This window comes from Oryx dammah, unplaced genomic scaffold (assembly GCF_014754425.2).
Source record: "Oryx dammah isolate SB20612 unplaced genomic scaffold, SCBI_Odam_1.1 HiC_scaffold_25, whole genome shotgun sequence".
Lineage (NCBI taxonomy): Eukaryota > Metazoa > Chordata > Mammalia > Artiodactyla > Bovidae > Oryx > Oryx dammah.
The window spans coordinates 78,644,331-78,662,310 of NW_024070209.1; the positions used below are offsets into that span (position 1 = coordinate 78,644,331).

At 55.2% G+C, this 17,980-nt stretch overlaps 1 protein-coding gene and 1 long non-coding RNA gene across 2 annotated transcripts; one reads left to right on the plus strand and one right to left on the minus strand.

Annotated features, from left to right (window-relative positions):
• Positions 1-6,280: 6,280 nt before the first annotated feature.
• LOC120851916 lies at positions 6,281-10,461 on the minus strand. The gene is made up of 2 exons (XR_005718440.1): positions 8,157-10,461; positions 6,281-7,104 (listed from the first exon to the last, which is right to left on the minus strand). It is a non-coding gene; the product is annotated as an uncharacterized LOC120851916 (long non-coding RNA).
• OSR1 (odd-skipped related transcription factor 1) lies at positions 6,532-13,709 on the plus strand. Its single transcript, XM_040225002.1, has 3 exons — positions 6,532-6,874; positions 11,364-12,062; positions 12,781-13,709. Exons 2-3 carry the CDS (start codon positions 11,395-11,397, stop codon positions 12,914-12,916), a joined length of 804 nt encoding a protein of 267 aa, XP_040080936.1. The 5' UTR covers positions 6,532-6,874; positions 11,364-11,394; the 3' UTR covers positions 12,917-13,709.
• The last annotated feature ends 4,271 nt before the right edge of the window (positions 13,710-17,980 follow it).

Genomic DNA, 17,980 nt, shown 5'->3' on the forward strand with positions numbered 1-17,980 from the left:
AATGAAGGTTCTTCTAGTAGAGATCGTGGTCCTCTTCCAGCTTGCTGGCTACTCTGGATTTGCCAAGGGACAAGTATGATGGAGCATCCTCAATTTTCCGTCTCCCAGCCCATCTCATTCCTCTCAAAGCTGGGGCTTGGGCTGCAGTCACACCCGGTGGATGCACACTTCTTAGAGCTGATCTGGATGCCTTCCACGTTCCATGAGTGGTGACTTCTCTCTCAGCTGGGCCACCACTTTGGGGATCCAGTACTTCTTCAGTGTGACATTCTGAATGCAGGAAGACCCCAGTCATAAACACTAAAGAGGCACAAGCCCCCATCCCCTTCCATTCAGTTAATATCTTTATTCATGCATGGAGGAGGCACCTGGGGCTTCTCATCACTTTGGCTTTAGTAGTTCTTTGTAATGTCTAAGTCAGTCCCTCCCCTTTCCACCTCTCACTGAAAGCTCAGAATAAGGAACTGGGAAACCCTGCCTCTTACTGGGGCAGAGACAGATGGGTGGCAGGGAGCAGAGCCTTCTTCTGACAGTCTGAAGCAGGGCCAGGGAGCCTGTCCTTCCCTCAGTCCCGAGCTTGTCTTCTCTGCACATGATCTCAAGCCTTTGCTCCAAAGAGTGCTATACGAGTCTTGGGATAAATGGTCTTGGAAAGCAATTTCAGCCTCTCTTTTCTTCCTTATGAGAAATTGTGCAATTACAGCTCTGAACTTCCCAGAGTTGCCTGCAAGGAGTGCCTGTAAGAGCACAGCAGAAGCCCCCAAGGATCTCTTTTACCTTGTTTCTTTTGTAGGCAAAGCACAGACCAAAGAGCCTGCAAATAAGTATATTTTTAGGACTTCTCTCTTCCAGTCTCTTATCTGAAAGCTGGAGCTTTGATAAGAAAAAGAGAGCATCAAAGTTGTAGCTTTGCTGAACTCATAAAACAGAAAGTAGAATGGTGGTTGTCAGGGGCTGGGGGCGGGGGGTTGGGGGAATTGTGGAGATGGTAAGGGTATAAAATAGCAGCTAGTAGGTAAGTGCTGGATGCACGGTAGCTTGCTTACAGTCAACAATGCTGTGTCATAAACTTCAAAAGTTGCTGAGAAGCTAGATGGTCATTTTTATCACCACAAAAAAGAAATGATAATAATGTGAAGGGGTAGAGGGTGACTGAACTAGTACTCTGGTGGTGGTAACCACATTGCAATATGAGTATATCAAACCAACTGGTTGTACGCCTTAAACTTACACAGTGTTACATGTCAATTACATCTCAATAAAATTTAAAACAGCTTTTTCTTTTTTTTTTTAATTGCAGCTTCGATATATACATTATCATGTATAAAATAGATAACCAATGGGAATTTGCTGTATGACTCAGGGAACTCAAACCAGAGTTCTGTTACCACCTAGAGGGGTGGGAGGTGGGTGGGAGGTTAAAGAGGGAGGCAACACGTGTATACCTATGGGTCTGACTCATGTTGATGTATAGTAGAGACCAACACAATATTGTGAAGCAATTTTCCTTCAATTAAAAATAAATCAGTTTGGAAAAAAATAGCAGCTTCGATGCCAAGGAGTAGAGAGGGTCCAGATGAAATATTCTGTAGGGAATTACAGGAAGGAAAGGGACCTGGAATCCAGTGGCCTGGGAGGAAGGTGAGGGTAGGAGACCTGGCTTGTTTCAGAAGCAGCTCCTCATCCTCTTCCTTTGGTTCTTCAGAAAGCTGGACTGGGAGTCCTGGGAGGGGTCTGGTCCAGAAGCACCTCTGAGCTGAGGAGGGAGGGCTGGGAGGGAGGAAGTGGCCCCAAAGAGTTATCTGTGAGCTAGCACTAATCCAGCTCCGAGAGTGCATAAAACTTTCACAGTAGATCCTGGATCATCATTTTTCCAGGACCAGAAACTAATGGTGGCATACAGTTGCTAAGTATTTCAAACTCTTAAACCAAAACAAGCAAAAAAACCTCATAAACGTGGAGCAGGGAAAACAGAAGTTTTGTTCTTTGGAAGGGCAAGAACGTGTGTAGTTTTAAACAAGGTAAATTTCGTAACTCAGAAAAGAACATTTAAGGCAGTTGCGGGGTAAACCCACTCTGGAGACAACTCGATTTGAGACTTTTCGAGGAAGGGGCGCCGAAAGATGTCACTTGCTCACCAGCAGGTGGCGCGTTTTCTTTAGGATTACGGTCCCCACGTCTCGGTAGAACATCGCAGCCAGACTTGCCCCGAATTCCCTCGCCGGAAATCGCTATGCAGATAATAACCCTCCAGTGTCTGGAAATTAATTACCGCGAACGCGCATTCCTCCAGCACCGACCGCCGCCTATGTAGCCGGTCAGAGTCACAGAGCCGCGGGTGCAGTTAGGTATTTCTGTCCGCAGGGCTTCCCCCTGACTATACGCGATTCAATTAAGGTAACTTTTTTTTCTTCAACTACAGTTTGGTTAGACACTGCGTCGCTTCTAATACATTTATTTTCACCTTGGGATAAAAGGAAAATTCTATAATCTTAGATACGTCGAAAATAATTCTGACAACTCATACTTGTACAAAAAGTAACAAACAAACAAACTCCACAATGTATGCTCACATTTAACATCTGATTTCCCCCAATTTAAGGAGTGATTTTCATTCCATTTTCCAGGGCTAGCCTGGGAGTTCATGCAATTCCACATGAATATTCGTGCTTCGTACATCTTCTCATAATAAACCAAGGGTAGATGTATGTATGCAGGAATCGATTTAGCAAGGTGACAAATAGTAACAAGATACTTATGTGCTCATAAAGCGCTTAGGAAACGGGAAACTGCCTGGAAAAAACAGTTCAGTTTCCCTTTCAGTTTTGATACCGTAACTTGTCTGTCGCTGTCACAGTAAACACCAGCTCGTGGGTTCACCTGTGATCTATTCTCCTTAAGACCCTGGAGTTGCTTGTACCTTATCAGAGCGTTGTATATGCCCAAGTGTGTGTGGAAGTCCTGTTGCCTACCTCCCTGCGCTTAAATACTCCCCCCCAACCCCAAGCTGGATTTTGACCTGATTGATCGTAATGGTTCCAGAGGAACTATTGAGCCATTACAATCCATCATCTCAATGATTACAGAGGGATCCTTAAATCTCCCGGTTATTTGAAAGCTCTGTACACGCTTAAAGGGGGGTCAAATGAGCAGACCCCCAATCGTCCACAAAGTAGTTACAGGAAAGCTTGCGTTGGAAGCAAAAGCTCGCAATTACTAAGTAAATTCCTTTTTTTTTTTTTTTTAAAGAGGTCATTTTTGTGTGGTTGAGAAGTGAGGAGAGGTGGGGTTCATTTTTTTTTATCCAATCCCTCCCCTCAAAGCAAAATAAGCTACCTTCTAAGTTAATTTTCTGGAAGCTGCTCAATTTTCACTTTGAAGACAGGCTGGCGCACTTTCCTTCCTAGCGAGCAGGAGTCGGGAGAGGGTCTGGGGTTGGGGCGGGGGCGGGGGGGGGGGTGGGCGGTGGTCTGGCAGAGGCTGTCACCACCCCCTTTACGCCCAGGATTGGCGCGGCGAGGGCTCACTTCGGAACGCGGCGCAGGGCGATCCACGACCCAGTGCCACGTGCCGGCTTGGGTATCGCTCTCTGCTGGACCCCATTGGCACTGGCAGAGAGAAATCCGGAGCTGAGCTGGAGGCCCGGTTGTTACTGTGGGGCCATTTCCCCAAGGCTTGCTGCGTCCCAGACTCGGGTGTCCGCGGTGGCGCGGGGCTGGCGGTGGGTGGGCGAACCAGAAACAAGCAGTGGCGGCGGAATTTGAACCTGGTCTGGTCCCGGGCTGGAGCCCGCGGGCTCTGAGTGTAGAGGCTGCAGCCATGGCGGGGCACCCTGCGCGGGACGCCCCGGAATGGCTTGGGCGTCTAGAGACGAGTTTCTCCACCTTCACTGGGCTCCGGGAGGCCATAGAGTGGTTGGGTCCTGTCCGAATACCGAGGACGTTGACTACACTGGAACCATGATGCCCTTGCGAGTTTTAAACGAATCTTAGTCGAAAAGCAAGCTACCTGGTAGCTCTGTTCTCCTCAATCTACCCACACTGCAGTCCAGACACCTCGAGGGTACCTAGACTCAGCTTAATCTGATCAATTTCTCTTAATAAGGAGGGAGGGGAACCCCCTTTGTTCCCATGGCACAGAGAGGTGAGGGGTTCTTAACTTCCCGGATTTCTTCCTTCCATCCAGAGGAAACTAGAATCTGGTTGGTCTCCACTGAGTACTGAAGCCAGGGTTTACGGGAGTCATCCTCTTGGGAGCTTGGAATGAGATGGGGGACTCGCCAGCAACTATCAAATCTTGAATTTCGTTATTCTAGCTTTCTGGGGCTGTTCACAGTCCAAGACCTAGATAGAATGTCGTTGAAGCCAGGTGTCTGAAACAGAGGCAAGGTTGGGCAATGCCAATGTCCCGCATCTCTCTAGTCTTGTCCTACCTTGCAGATCAGCTCCGGAGGAGGCAGCTTGAGAGGCAAAGCCTGAGATGCTCAGCTAAGAGAGACAGCTCTAGCCTTGCAGCCCCATCTTGCTCCATACCAGCTATTAGTTACAGGATTTGACCTGAGTGGGGATCAATTTTCCAGATAACCCGGCAAAAGCAGTATTAAACAACCGAGTTGCAAGGCCCTTTCTTTAGGATCCCTGAAAACTTTCTCCAAGAGTTCTTTAGGGATTCTACTACCTGGAGATTTCTAGACCTCTTTGAGTCATGTTGGCCAGGGACCCTGGTTCAGAAGAGGCAAGTGGAAAGATGGAGTTAGCACAGTTGCATTGGGTGGAGTTCTGAGCAAGAGATGGGGGTTTGTACATGCCAGGAGGCTCCTTCCATCCTACCCAAACATCCTCTTCCTGGGAGACATTTTCTAAGTGATCTGGACAACGAGATGCCTCATTGTGGAGGCCTCTTTGGATTCTTTCACTGCTGGTTAATGGAAGGTGCTAAGCTTTGTCTCCTAGGATACCCTGAGACTAGGGCACACAGTTTCCCTGGCCCAAGGTGGAAGCTGGTACAATCCAGGAATGCCCTGCTGGACTTTCCCTCTAGGCCTCCCTTTGCTCCTGGAATTTGCTGCCTTGGAATCTCAGGGAAGGGAGTGATCTCAGCTCCTTCTGTTCCCAAGGGGCCTCCCAAAGGCCAGAATGTCACCCCAGGCTAGGATTTTTTCAGCTGCACAGGCAAACTTACATGGGTTCCTTACTCTAACACTAACCTGGAGGGGATAAGTACAGTCTCCCTTGTGGCAAAGACTGCACCCATTTGCCCTCCTCCCTGCCCAGGTCAAAGCTACCTAGGGCTGGAGGCCAGGCTCTTTCTGAAGGACTGAGGGTAAAACCAGGGTCTCCTCCAACTATTCCTTATGGGGGGCATTTCCACGACCATTTTCCTAGGTCAGGAAACCAAGACTCCTTTAAAAAGAAAGCCAATGCAGACTTGCAGACCAAAGTTGGAAAGGTCTCCAGAGACACAGTGCCTGTATGCAAGAGACGCACAGAGGCCAGGTCCAGTCTCCAGGGCTAGGGGAGAGGGGTCATTAAGCAGCAGCCTTGCGGGCAAACCCCAGGAGTACAGAGGTGCGAATCTGGATCCACCCAAGTCTGGGAGACCAGCCCCTCCTCCCAAACCCAAGGCGGGCTGTTCCAGAGAGGTGGCAGGGAGGGAACTGGGCTGGGGTCAGCTGGAGGTCAGCTCTTGGAGCCAGGCAGTCAAGGGGTTAGTGGTACTCTCCCTAAAGCATAAGCAGTGAAGACAGAATTTCTGGCAGCCAGAACCCTGACCCTTGCTCTCATCCCAAACTCCACTTGAATCAGCCTCTTGGACTCAAAGCCCCTACAGCTGAAGAACTTTGCAGCTTGCATCGCGGCTCTGTGGTACTTAACTCTCCCATCTCTCATCCATCCTTCTAAAACAAAAGAAGACAGGATTTTAGAGGGCATGAATCTCAGAAAGTTTTTGGGTCCTAGGAAAATAACTATCTTGACTTCTTGCCCCATCCTCCGCCTCTAATCTTTCTAGAGAACTCGGTAACCCAGGGTTTGGGGCCAGTCATAGGCATTGGAGTCTTGGGTGACCGCCCTGGCGCTGAGCATTCTCGGATGTCCTGAAGCTGTTCGGTTCCAGGGGGTATTCTGGGACAAGACAGGCTATTCGGCGGGGCCGAGGTGTGTCGGGGCCCAAACTAAGGCGCCAGGATCCCGACGCACCGCCCCCCTCCCCCCGCCTACCCCGACCTTGCACGGGCTGTGTCCTAGGCGCGCAGGAAGGGGATCGAGAAGTTTCAGTCCAATTTCATATGGAAGAGGCTGTTTTATTCAAGCTCGCCTGCCGGAACCTCGTGGGCCTAACACGCAGAAAGGGTCGCACAGATCTGAAGAACTGGGGACGCAGATCCCGGGAGGTCGGGGCCAGGCGAGCGCCGCAGTCCCAGTCCGCTGCCCGGGTCAGCAAAACTTTGTGTCTCAGTGCGCAGGCGCAGGGCAGGATGGTTGCGGGGAGGGGGCAGGGGAGGGAGGGGAGGAATCCTGAGGCTAGGGGAGGGGGGAAGGAGGGAGGGTGGTGGATTAAAATAAGTAGGCGGCTCGGTGCTAAGGGGTAAGTGAGTCGGAGCTTGGTCTCTCCCCAGCGCTTTCTCAGCCGCTCCGGGTTCAGACCCAACCAAGGAACCGCGAGAGAAGTTCACCACCCCCTGGGCGGACAGGACTCCAGGGCCGCTGAGCGCTCCCGCGTGTAGGGCGCTCCGAGTCCCCGCGGCCGCCGGAGAGGGGCCGGGACTCTTGAGCTCCGCGGGTGCCTGTGGAAATCCAGCGCCTCTGGCTATCCGGGTGCCCCCGCAGCGGGAGCCCCAGAGACGCGCTCAACTCCGGGACCGCCGCGGAATAAGGTAACTGCAGCCCTGGGCTCCCGGACTTGGCGAGGGGAATGCGGGCAGGATCCCCGGGGTCCCCTTGTCACCGCTCGGCGGGTGTCTCTTCTCTCTCCAAGTCCCGGAAAGAAGCTCCTCTTAACAAATGAAGACTGCTGGACCTCTGTGAAAGTGAGAGCAGCTGCAGTCCTGGGTGCTTGGGGGTGCTGGCTCAGGAATTTCTCGTGCGGGGGTCCTCGGCCTCTGACCTGGGGGGAATGAAGGGGCGGGTCCCCGCTACTACCCCCAGCGCCGCCGGGCTTCGCGGAATCCCGGGCTAGGTGCCCGCGGACTTCGGAAGTCAGCTTGTGGCCGAAGCTGACTTAAGAAACCGAAGCAACTTGTGTGGGCACAAACTTTCCCAAGACGCGCGCCTAGCTCAATCTGACCTACCTTAGCTGAAGAAGGAGGAAAAGAGAGTGACCGGATGGCCACGGCCGCCCGCGCCAAGGACAGGTGCACGCCCCCGCCGGGTCGCGCTTTCTTGAGCTGGTCTTTTTGCAGAGTTGCGATCAGGTACGCGGCCGGCCCCACCCGGGAGTGCCGGCCCAAGTGCCTCACCCCGCGTCGTATTTGCGCTTCGACTTCGGGGTGTTGTCTATTCGGTGACTGCTCTTGTGGTCGAGGCCTGGAGAGTAACCCGCGACTGACCCGGTGAAGGGGAGTATGTAGAGGGCGCGAACACTACTCCCCAATCAGAGACCCCGCACGCCGCGGTAGCGGAAACACTGCAGCTGCGGATGTTCTCAGTTTCAGGCTTGAAAGGGCAAGATTCGTTTGCTCCCGGGACTGTCTCCCTTCAGGGTGGGAGCCGGAGGAGAGAGGGAAAGAGGTGACGGGCTGCCGGCTGAACTCATTTCTCCCAGGAAATTTCTCTCTTAAGAGGAATGAAAACCCACAGCCAGTCCTTTTTCAGCAGCTCGGCCAGTCACGGGGTAGGTTCTTGGAGTATAGAGGAGCTGCGACGGTTTCTTTGTTGCCACAATTTGGTAAATTTCACCCGGGCTAAGAGCTGCGCGCTGGCTCTTGGGAACAGAAACCACGTGCAAGGCTAGTTAATCTCCCAGGTTCATGGCCTCCTAGAGAAGAGAGAGGCTGGCAAGGACGCGGGGTGGGGGAGGCGGGAGGAACGGATGGAGGGGGACCAGTGAGTAAATGTTCTATATGAGGATCCTCAAAGTAATTGCGATTTTAGTAAGACTGGGGAGCAGATCACTAAGGACGCAGCCTGGCATTTAGATGCAAGGGGATGGCCGCCTACCTGAAGGGTTCATTCGATCTCGTTCGTTGGGAGAATTAAACAGAAGTGTCCGGCGCCGGTCAGTCCTCTCTCCAGGAGTCCGGACGCTTGTCAGGACGCGTGTTGGGGATTCGGTGTCAAGGATGATTTTTCCGGGGCTGATGCTGGGCTCCTCCAGGCGCTCGCTCGTGGAGCTCGCTCCGTCCTCATTAATGCAAGCAGTTAACTCGCTCACGCTCAATTAGCCCCGAATAAACCACTTTAATAGACTCTTGCACACTTCATTAATGCCCGGCATAGGGCTGGCGGCAGAACCGGGATTGGCGCTCTACCGCACGAGAGAAACTGTGTCTGAACCTCGCGGGGACCCAGGCTGGGAAGCGCTAATGGCGTTTGATGCGCGTAGTCGGCACCCTTACCCGCGCCTCCCAGGTTCCGGGGTCCTAGCTCCTTGCAGAGCGGATGCCTGGCCTGGAACCTGGGGAGAGGGGTTTCCTCTCTTAAGGATCTAAAGCAGTTCACACGGGGGGTCCGGGGTCAGGGCCAGGAGAGCCGCTGGGGCTGGGGGTTTGCTCATCTCCCGCAGCAACGGCAGAGTGAGACATGTTTTCCTCTTAGCGGGCCGCCTGAAACCGGATCGTGAATTCGGCCCATTCTTGGTACTTTACTAGTGTAGAGAGCCACGTTTCGAACGAATTTCGTCCCCGAGAAAACCGTTGACCAGAGCCTGGGGAGCCCTTCCCTGGGAATGCGGCAGAAAATAAACTGGCTGCGCCGCTGAGAAAAAGAAATTGAGTGTTGGGGGAAACAAGATCGGGCAGATAGCCCGGAAAGGTTTGCTCTCAGGAGCAGTTTCGGCGTAGGCGCCCCCTCCCCTCGCCGAGCCCAAAGTCTGGGCTCCTGGGGGTGGTCAAGGAAAGGCTGGGTTAGTCTGCGCGGGGCCGGTGGGATTCCCTCCGCCTGGAGCGGGCCCGGGCCCGGGTGCAGCCCAGCGCCTGGCCGCCATCGCCCAGGGATAGACCGAGCGCCGAGAGGAGCAAGTGAGGCCCCGGCGGCGCCCGGCGGGCCCCGGGGGGAGCCAGAGATAAGGATCTGATTTCCAGCGCCTGGAGGGGAAGGAGAGGTGACAGCAAATCAAAGAGCGCTCACCTCGCCATAGTCTGGGCAGACCTTTGAAGTCGGCGAGTCATCTCCTCTCTCCCCCTCCCCCTTCCCAACCCAAACAGGCTCCAGCTTTCCCTCTGGCCCGATTCGTTCTTCTTCTTCGCCGAGTCTCAGCGCCTTAGGAGGGTCTCGGGTTGTCCCAGGCGCGACAGCGTGAGCGACGCAGCGGAGAAGCCCGCTGCCCAGGCCACGGCTCCGCCGCCGCCGGGGTCCGCGCTCCCCCCAGCATCCCAGTTTGTGCCTCGCAGAGACCCTGGCGGAATTAATTGCTGCGCTCCGACAGGGGTTTCATTGGATTGCCGATTTAACCTGCGCAAGCAGATATCTGCCGGCTCTGCGTGTTCGGCACCCTCTCCACCTTCTGCAGAGCCTCTTTGCCTATAGGCCACCGCACTGGACGTGTGACCTTCCTGCCAGCCTCCAAGGAGAAGGCTTTCTAGGTCCAGATTGTCCTGCCTCCTACAGGGAACATCGTGGGCACTGCCCTCACCTTAACAGCTTCCCTAGAGCGAAAGGCAGCCTGAGCCTTAAGGACCTGGGTCTGGGGAAGCCATGCTTCTCAAACCGCCTGAGTGGTGTCGGGGTCTGTCGTGAAGGAGGGAACAGAACAGGGGTCTGCCCGTCCCAGGGTTGGGGACTAGGTGGAGGAGAGATCTGAGGAAGAGGAGGGGGCAAATCAGGAGTAAAAGGAGAAGTGGAAGGCAGGGGATTGAGACAGGCGAAGTGCCTGCATCCTGAGCACCCTGCTCCCTCTTGACTTCTTGCGATGGAGTTCAGCACTTGAGCCTCCCAAGGCCCTCTGTGTAATTTTGGCTTTCCTTCTCCCTGTTTTTGCCTCCACTGGACAGACCCGAGTTAGGAGTGTCTGGGAGGCACAGACAAAAAAATTCTTTTTGCCGACTCCAGACCTGTCCATGGAGGCTAGGGACCCTGACTAAGGGTCAAGGAGGCCAGGAGACACCAGACTGCTGTCACATCAGCAGGGCTCCCCTCTGGCTTGGCTCAAGCTCCCTGGCCTTGGATTTGGAGGGTGCGTAGCCCACAATAGCTGAGGCCCAGCCTCCATGCTCCTGCTCATAGGGAAACCCACCTGCTCAGGGAGGGGGGGCGGTTCAGCAGACACACAAACATCCTGAGAGCCCAAAGACCCTGTTCCCCTTTCCTATGGGGTAGGGAGGGCTTGGAAACAAATGAATGCATGTGGCTGAGTGAGTAAATAAATATGGGTGTCATTGTCCTCGCTGAAACAAAGGTGATCCCCAAAGACGATGGAAAAGAGTCAGTCCACAAGCAGCTGCAGAGAGGGTGGCATCAAAGGGGCTGGGTAACAGTGAGACAGAAAAGCAAATTTGAAGTCAAAGTTGTGAGTTGTAAGGAGAAAGAAGACATGGCTTCTAGAAGCCAAATTGACTGTCAACTAATAGAGCTTAATGCTCCAGAGCTGAGAGATGTACAGATTTGTGTGCTTTTGTAGGTATGCTGTCTGCCAGTGGGGCTCTCTGTGGGTGCCCTGTGTGTGTGTGTGTGTATGCGTGTGTGTGAGTTCAGTTCCTGCATTTTGTTTAGTAGCACAATACTGATGGTTGCAGTTTATCTTTGCACCTTGTTGTCAACTCTGTTCAGAATGTGTGAACCTGGGTTTATCTGTCAGTGTGCACTTCTGTATTTGTTTATCTGAACAAATATGTAAGTGCGCTTCCAAGTCTGTTATCTTTGCAGGAGAGTGTAATTCTATATTGACTCGGGCTTGCCTGGATGTACATTCCCTGTGCTTCTGCCTCTCTCAGTGTCGGTATACTGTAGACTCTCATTTTAAGTTGGTTGCATTGCCCAGCGTTTAGTTTGGTTTCTGTATCAAGTCTGTGTCTCTGCCGGAGACCATTTGGAAGGAGTCCTTGGATTATTGAAGGTTCCTGTCTTCTCCTTGAGGCCAGTGAGATCCCTGAGTTGGGTCCTAGGCACTCAGCTCAGTCTCTGGGGACAGAACGGGTGTGGCTGGGCTGGAACTCAGAAGCAGGGCCTGAACTTGTCTGTTTCCCCCTCCCCTCTTCTTTTTTCCTGCAGCAGGAAGACAGAACAGACTGCTGCTGCGGCCATGGGCAGCAAAACCTTGCCAGCACCGGTGCCCATCCACCCATCCCTGCAGCTCACCAACTACTCCTTCCTTCAGGCAGTGAATGGCCTGCCCACGGTGCCCTCGGACCACCTGCCCAACCTGTATGGTTTCAGTGCACTGCACGCGGTACACCTGCATCAGTGGACGCTGGGCTACCCCGCCATGCACTTGCCACGGTCCTCTTTCTCCAAAGTGCCCGGAGCCGTGTCCAGCCTGGTGGACGCGCGCTTCCAGCTGCCCGCCTTCCCCTGGTTCCCTCATGTCATCCAGCCCAAGCCTGAGATCACCGCTGGAGGCAGTGGCCCCGCAGTACTCAAGACCAAGCCGCGCTTTGATTTTGCCAACCTGGCCTTGGCTGCCACGCAAGAAGATCCATCCAAGCTTGGCCGGGGGGAGGGCCCTGGGTCCCCTGCCGGTGGGCTGGGCGCTCTCCTGGATGTGACCAAGCTGTCCCCCGAAAAGAAGCCCACGAGGGGACGCCTGCCTTCCAAAACCAAGAAGGAGTTCGTCTGCAAATTCTGTGGCCGCCACTTCACTAAATCCTACAACCTCCTTATCCACGAGCGGACGCACACGGACGAGAGGCCCTACACGTGCGACATCTGCCACAAAGCCTTCCGGAGGCAAGACCACCTACGAGACCACAGGTGCAGTACTACGGAGGAGGGGTGCAGAGGAAGGGTGCAGAAGAGAGCTTATAAGTCTGCTTCTGATGCCAGGGTTCATTAGGTGGCTCCCCCTGCCCCCAGGTTCCAAGCCTCCTGAGTTTCTGGGCTTCCCCCTAAATCAGGAAGGAAACCAACCAAGCTCAGGGCTGGATTTCTGCAGCATGGGTGGAGAGAATATGGCAGGAACAGGTCCCAAGCTCCAGACAGGCATGCACGGCTTCCTCCATCTACATGCTGTGCAAGAGAAGTTTCTGAGATGATGAAGTGTGACATGCGACACATGTGACAGTTAAGCACTTGAAATGGGTAACCTGTGTAACCGAGAAACTAACTTAATTTTAATAACCACACGTGGCAGGTGGCTACCATCTTGGACAGCATAGTGCTAGCCAATTGTCCCACCTCACTCACCTTCCTTGTTGACTTAGGCCATAAAAGGAGGCTGTGCTGGCCCCTGGTTAGGCAGGCAGGGATCCACCTAGCTGGACATGAGCACAGCTAAGATAGGAGGTGTTTCCCTCATCTCCCCATACCCTCCCCACACTCAGCATGTGCCCATTCCAAGATAGGTACCACACCTCCTTCTTTCTTTTGAGGTTCAAGCTCTTCATTTTCGTGGGAAGGGATTTTGGATATCTATTTATAACATTGCATCATTTTTGCAAGGCTTAAGTATCGGTTTGCTTTTTGCCTTCAGATATATTCACTCCAAAGAGAAGCCTTTCAAGTGTCAAGAGTGTGGGAAAGGATTCTGCCAGTCCAGGACTCTCGCTGTCCACAAGACGCTACACTCACAGGTGAAGGAGCTCAAAACCTCCAAGATCAAATGCTAAATAGAGCCTCCGAGTCAACAGGACCCTGGGTCACGCTGCCCCCTCCTCCAGAGGGAACAGAAGCCCAAGGCGACTCTGGCGAGTAGCGAGAGGGGCTCCGGGGACCTTCCTCCATCCCAAACGCGTCCCCCGGGTCCCAGGCGCACGCGGAACTTCACAGCCGCGCCCCGGGCCATGACCCGGGCCGCCCGGGCGGCTCCCCCAGGACGCGGCTAAACTCTTAGCCAAAAGGCGGTACTCGTGTGGCGGAAGGGAAACTGCATTAAAAAGAGAACGAAAGCTTCGCGGAGCCGCAGCGGCGCCTCTCCCAGAAGTATTACTTTTTCTATTGTTATTTTATACGTTTTCTTTATTATTTTTTTTTCTTTGACCATATAAGCTTGTAACTCTGACTGCGGAGAGAGAGGGGAGAGGAAAAGATTTGTGCTCTCGCAGCTTCCCACCCCTCCTCCCGCCCCCATCCCCACCCCCGGGAGCCTGCAAAAGTGTAATCCCAGTATCTGCTTCAGCCTCCCGCCCAGGGAGCGCGGGGCCGAGGAGCGCCCCTCCCAGCTCCTGCCGCGCTGCGGGCGGTGGGCTCCCGGACCTGGACGGTGAGGCGGGGAGCCTCAGGCCCTGCGGCTAAAGGGGGCCCGGTCTCCGGCTTCCCTGCTCCGCTGCCCCTTCGCCTCGAGGAGCTGAAGGCTAGCAGCAGGGCGGTGTATTGCGATTGGCACTTTATGCTGACCATCGGTAACGGACATTTATCACTGGAGTTTTAAAAAATATTAAATAAACGGTTATTTTACAGGCATTGCAGGGTGGGTAATTTCCCTCCCCCAAATTCCTACGTTTTCTCCCCAAACGCAGCAAACTGGGAGGCTCCTTTTCTTGAGAGGAGCCGGGGTTTCGGTTCCCACGCCGACCTGTCCCAGTTCCGCAACCTTCCCCTGACTGGGGTCAGTGGCTTGGGATGCGTGGAGACGCCCTCCTCTCTCCCGATGGTGGTCAACCTCGGATAACTTAATTTACTTTGCTCCTCCACTTTGGTCTTGAGGCCTCAGTGTCATCTCCCCACTCCGCATCTCCAAAGGGCTCCAAAGAAGCCGAGTCTGCGGCCAAAACTTCGAACGTTTCTTACAACATCTCCAGGAGCTGGGTCTCTTCGAATTCAACTAAGGGAAAAGAAAGTTACCCCCGACCCCCAGCCCCCAAACAAAAGCCTCCTTCCGGGGCCTCCTGCTGCTGCCCTGGGGAGGGAAGGAAGCGCTCTCCCCTCACGGTCAACCTCAAACCGGTACCCTTCCCGAGGGCCCAATAGCTGCTGCAAATGTCATCACCACTGCCTCTCCTAAGTCCCCAAACCTGCGTCCCTCCCTCCGTTAGGATCCCCCCGACACGATTCTCAGGCTGGGGCTTGTCCCCAGCCTGGATCCCGGCTCCGTGCCCGCAAAGATTTCCCCGCAGTTTTAAAGCCTTGTCAGGAATGGCGGGGGCGGGCGCCCTGGGAGGCCGAGAGAGTCGAGGAGGAGAAATCCGAGTCCGCCCTCCACAAGTGGAACGTTCCCTGGGGCGCCTAGTTTTCTCACAATTAAGAGACCAGGCCGCTGGGGGGCTCTCCAGCTTGGGGCGGGGTGGGGCTCCCCCAGCTCCTGCAGCCCGACCGCGCGGCGGGCGCGGGCGGTGGCACCCCCAGCCCTTCCCCAGCCGGCTCGATCGCAGGCTCTCGGGCTTCCGCGCCTGGTGCTCAACGGCCGCGGGCACAGCTGGGCCGAGCTTCCCGGCAACTGGGACTCCCTCCACCCCCAATCTCAGCCTCAGCCCAGGCCTTTCGGTCTCAGAAAGTGGGCCCGGGGCTGCAAGAGTTAAAATGTTCTCTAGCCTTTCACTGTGCCATCCCCATCTCCGCTGGGAACGCCCCCCGCCCTCCGCCCTCGGCTGGCTGGATCTCCGCGATTCGAGAACCCAACTTATCGCCGCGGCCTTGGCGGGGACCGCGCGGACCAACCCAGCGGTCGGCATTCGGAGCCACGCTGCCCCCTGCTGGACAGGCCTGGAGGGGCGGCCCAGGAATGGGGGCACTTCGCTCCGTCCTGCTTGAAGCCCTGAGGAACCCTCCACCGCTGGCCCTGGCGGCTTCTGGTCTTGCCCTCAAAATCTTCTTGACGCACGTCCCAGGGGCACACGGAAACAAGGGGGACAGAGCGCTCCCTGTTCTGGACCGGCCTATGAGATATCCGCTAGTAGAGCAAGATCCCAGGACCAAAATTCCTCCATCAGGAAAGGCTGGAGCCCATGTCCCAGAGAACTGTGACCTCTGGGCATCTGGAGCGAGGGCTAGTCAGTGGGTTCGGGGCTTCGATGGCTGGCTCGGGCCCAGGCAGCGCCGGCTGTGGTATGGGTGGTGCCTGGCCTCAGCTTGTGTAAGTGCCCAGGGCAGAAGCCTTGTCCCTTCCTTACCAGACCTTTGAAGTGGTTGTTCCAAGGTGAGGACAGTGCATGGGCGTGGGCGCGCACACACGCACTACCCAGAGCTTTGAGGACCTCTGAGGACCTGAGAGAGCCTCATTCAGTCCCTTTAGTCTCTTGGGGGGGGGGTGGTCCATCTTTCTCATGGAAGAGGGAATGGCAACCCACTTTAGTGTTCTTGCCTGGAGAATCCCATGGATAGAGGAGCCTGGTAGGCTACAGTCCATGTGGTCGCTAAGAGTCCGACACGACTGAGCTACTAACATTCACTCACTCATCTTTCTCAAGGATTGACTACTGCTGCTGCCCTCCTGTCCCTCACATTGCACCACTTCCAACCTCCCCAGGATACAAAGAACCTCTGCAGGAACTCAAGGACTTCACAAAGACTTGAAGGTGGGGGCTGGGGGACTGCCAAGGAAGATTTTTGTTTCTGGCCCATCCAGCTTTGGTACCGTGAATCCCTGACCCTGCCCTCCATCCCTAGGCCCTGGCAACGGAGAAACAGTCAGTATGAAGTGTGCATCCTTGGCAAAAAAGAATTCCTATGCGCAGAGTTTTGGGCGATGAGGTGGGAGGGGGACAGAGTGCTGCCCAGAGACCGCCAACCTGTTCCTAATGCCTCTATCATCCTGGTGGAACCAGAAGCCACTTCAGTGCAGCTTGCCTGCAGTCTGTCCTCATGGCAGGGGTTTCATAGATTGATCAGTAACAGCAACTGCAAAGGGAAGGGCAAGCCTGGTCCCGGGGCCATCAGATCCCACACAGGCTACAATTTCCTGACCATACTCTGTAGATCATAGAAAAGCAACCAGACGGTTAGAAATGCTGGGTGGGTTTTATTGCCTGTTCACTCTGCAGGTGGCTAATTTTTTCCCACCACAGCTCTGGAAGATTCCATCCTGCCCTCACTCTCCCACCCCCACCTCCACTTTCAGACATGAAGTAAGCTTCCTTTGGCCTCACTTGCCTAGCGTGGTTTGGGCCGGTAGAGTTCGGCTGGAACCCTTTCCAAAGCTGCTAGGCCTGCAGGTCCTCTTTAGCTCAGGGGTGCGGAAACTACCCGGCTGGACTTCTCCGCTGGGCGGAGAGTAGGCACAACAGACCCTTGGTGCAGCCTGGAGCTCTCCTAGCGCTGTTCTGGGAAGAGAATCAGGGGCGCCCTGGGGAAGAGAACAGCCCTCAGGGGCTTCTTCGTAGAGGACGGGTTCAGGTTCCACCTCCTCCTTCCGGAATGTAGCTAGGAGGTTCGAGGCGCACGAAGGGCCTTTTACCCGCTGACCTCCTTGTCTCCGGATTCAGGACTAGCATAGGGTCCTCGGGGGATGGAGAAAGGCAGTGGGATGGTGCAGGGCTCCTTGATGGCACCTCATCTCCGAGAACATGGGACCTTTGATATCATCCCCACCCCATCCCCTGGAGCCTCGGCATCCTGAGAACAGGCTCAGAGGCGTCCCACCCCCACCTCCCAGAGCACGATGTCGCTGTGATGTCAGGGCATCCTCCCGCTGCCACAGTGATGTCACACAGGCCTCGGGCAGGAGCGCAAGGGCTCCGCGACGCCTGCAGCGGTATCCCATTTACGTCCTTCCATGGCGTCACAGAGGGGCCACGCCTGGAGCAGTGACACTATGCTTCCACACTTCCCGGTCCCGCCCCTCAAATCCTGCCCATAAAGGCGCCAAGAATGGGTTGGTCCTCCAGCGACAGACTCTGCAGACTCGAAGGGTGCGCAGCTGCCCTTAGTGAAGGAGGATGCCCGGAAGCCTCTGCCTTTGCGATCCGGGTGGTTTGAAACAGTCGCCCTGCGCCAGGGTTTCAGGGGGCCAACTGTCGCCCCGCCCACCTAGCCGGGTCCCTACCCACCCGCCTCTCCGCCCACTACGCAGGTCCGGCGCGCAGGCGCAGCTGGAACTCAGCGCCCAGAGCCGTGGGGCGCGGGAGCGCCGCGTCCACGCGCAGTGTCAGGCGGCAGCTGAGTTAAGTCCCCACTTTCAGGGGTCACAAACTCCGGGTAACAGTGGCCCGGCGGACATATCCAGCCATTGGTACATGTGAGCACTAGAGATGCCGACGAGGAAGAGGGCATTACCTGTTTAACGCTGGCTGGAGACTTTCGGAGTTCCTTTGGCGTTTCTCGAGTCCACCGCAGCCGAGTTCCGAAGGAAGTCCCGGGATTCCAGACGGCAGCGGTGGTGCGGCCGGGCCCCGCCCTAGATGAGAGAGTCCACTGCGTCCCTAGCCTTTTTGGGCAGGGTCTCTGAGGCAGAGGTCTGGGACTCCCCACCCCGGCGGAACTCTTAGGGGCACAGACCTGGTCACCCACCCCGTGCGTTCAGCCCAGCTTTGGGTGCCACCTCTAGGATCAAACTGGTGGTCGGGCCCATTTTGCATAGGTTTCAGGTGGAAAATTCACTAGGGACATGAGATTACTATCTCATGGAGATCAAACCTCTTGTCAGTGGCAGAGGAGGAATTAGAATCTGTGCTTCCTTTGTGACCTGAAAATGCAGTTCTAGCTTTGCCTGCCGCTCACAAGCTTTGAGCAACGTCCCTCCACTTCTCTGAGCCTCGCGATGGGGGTAATACTCTTCCCACCTACCTCATTCGGTTAAT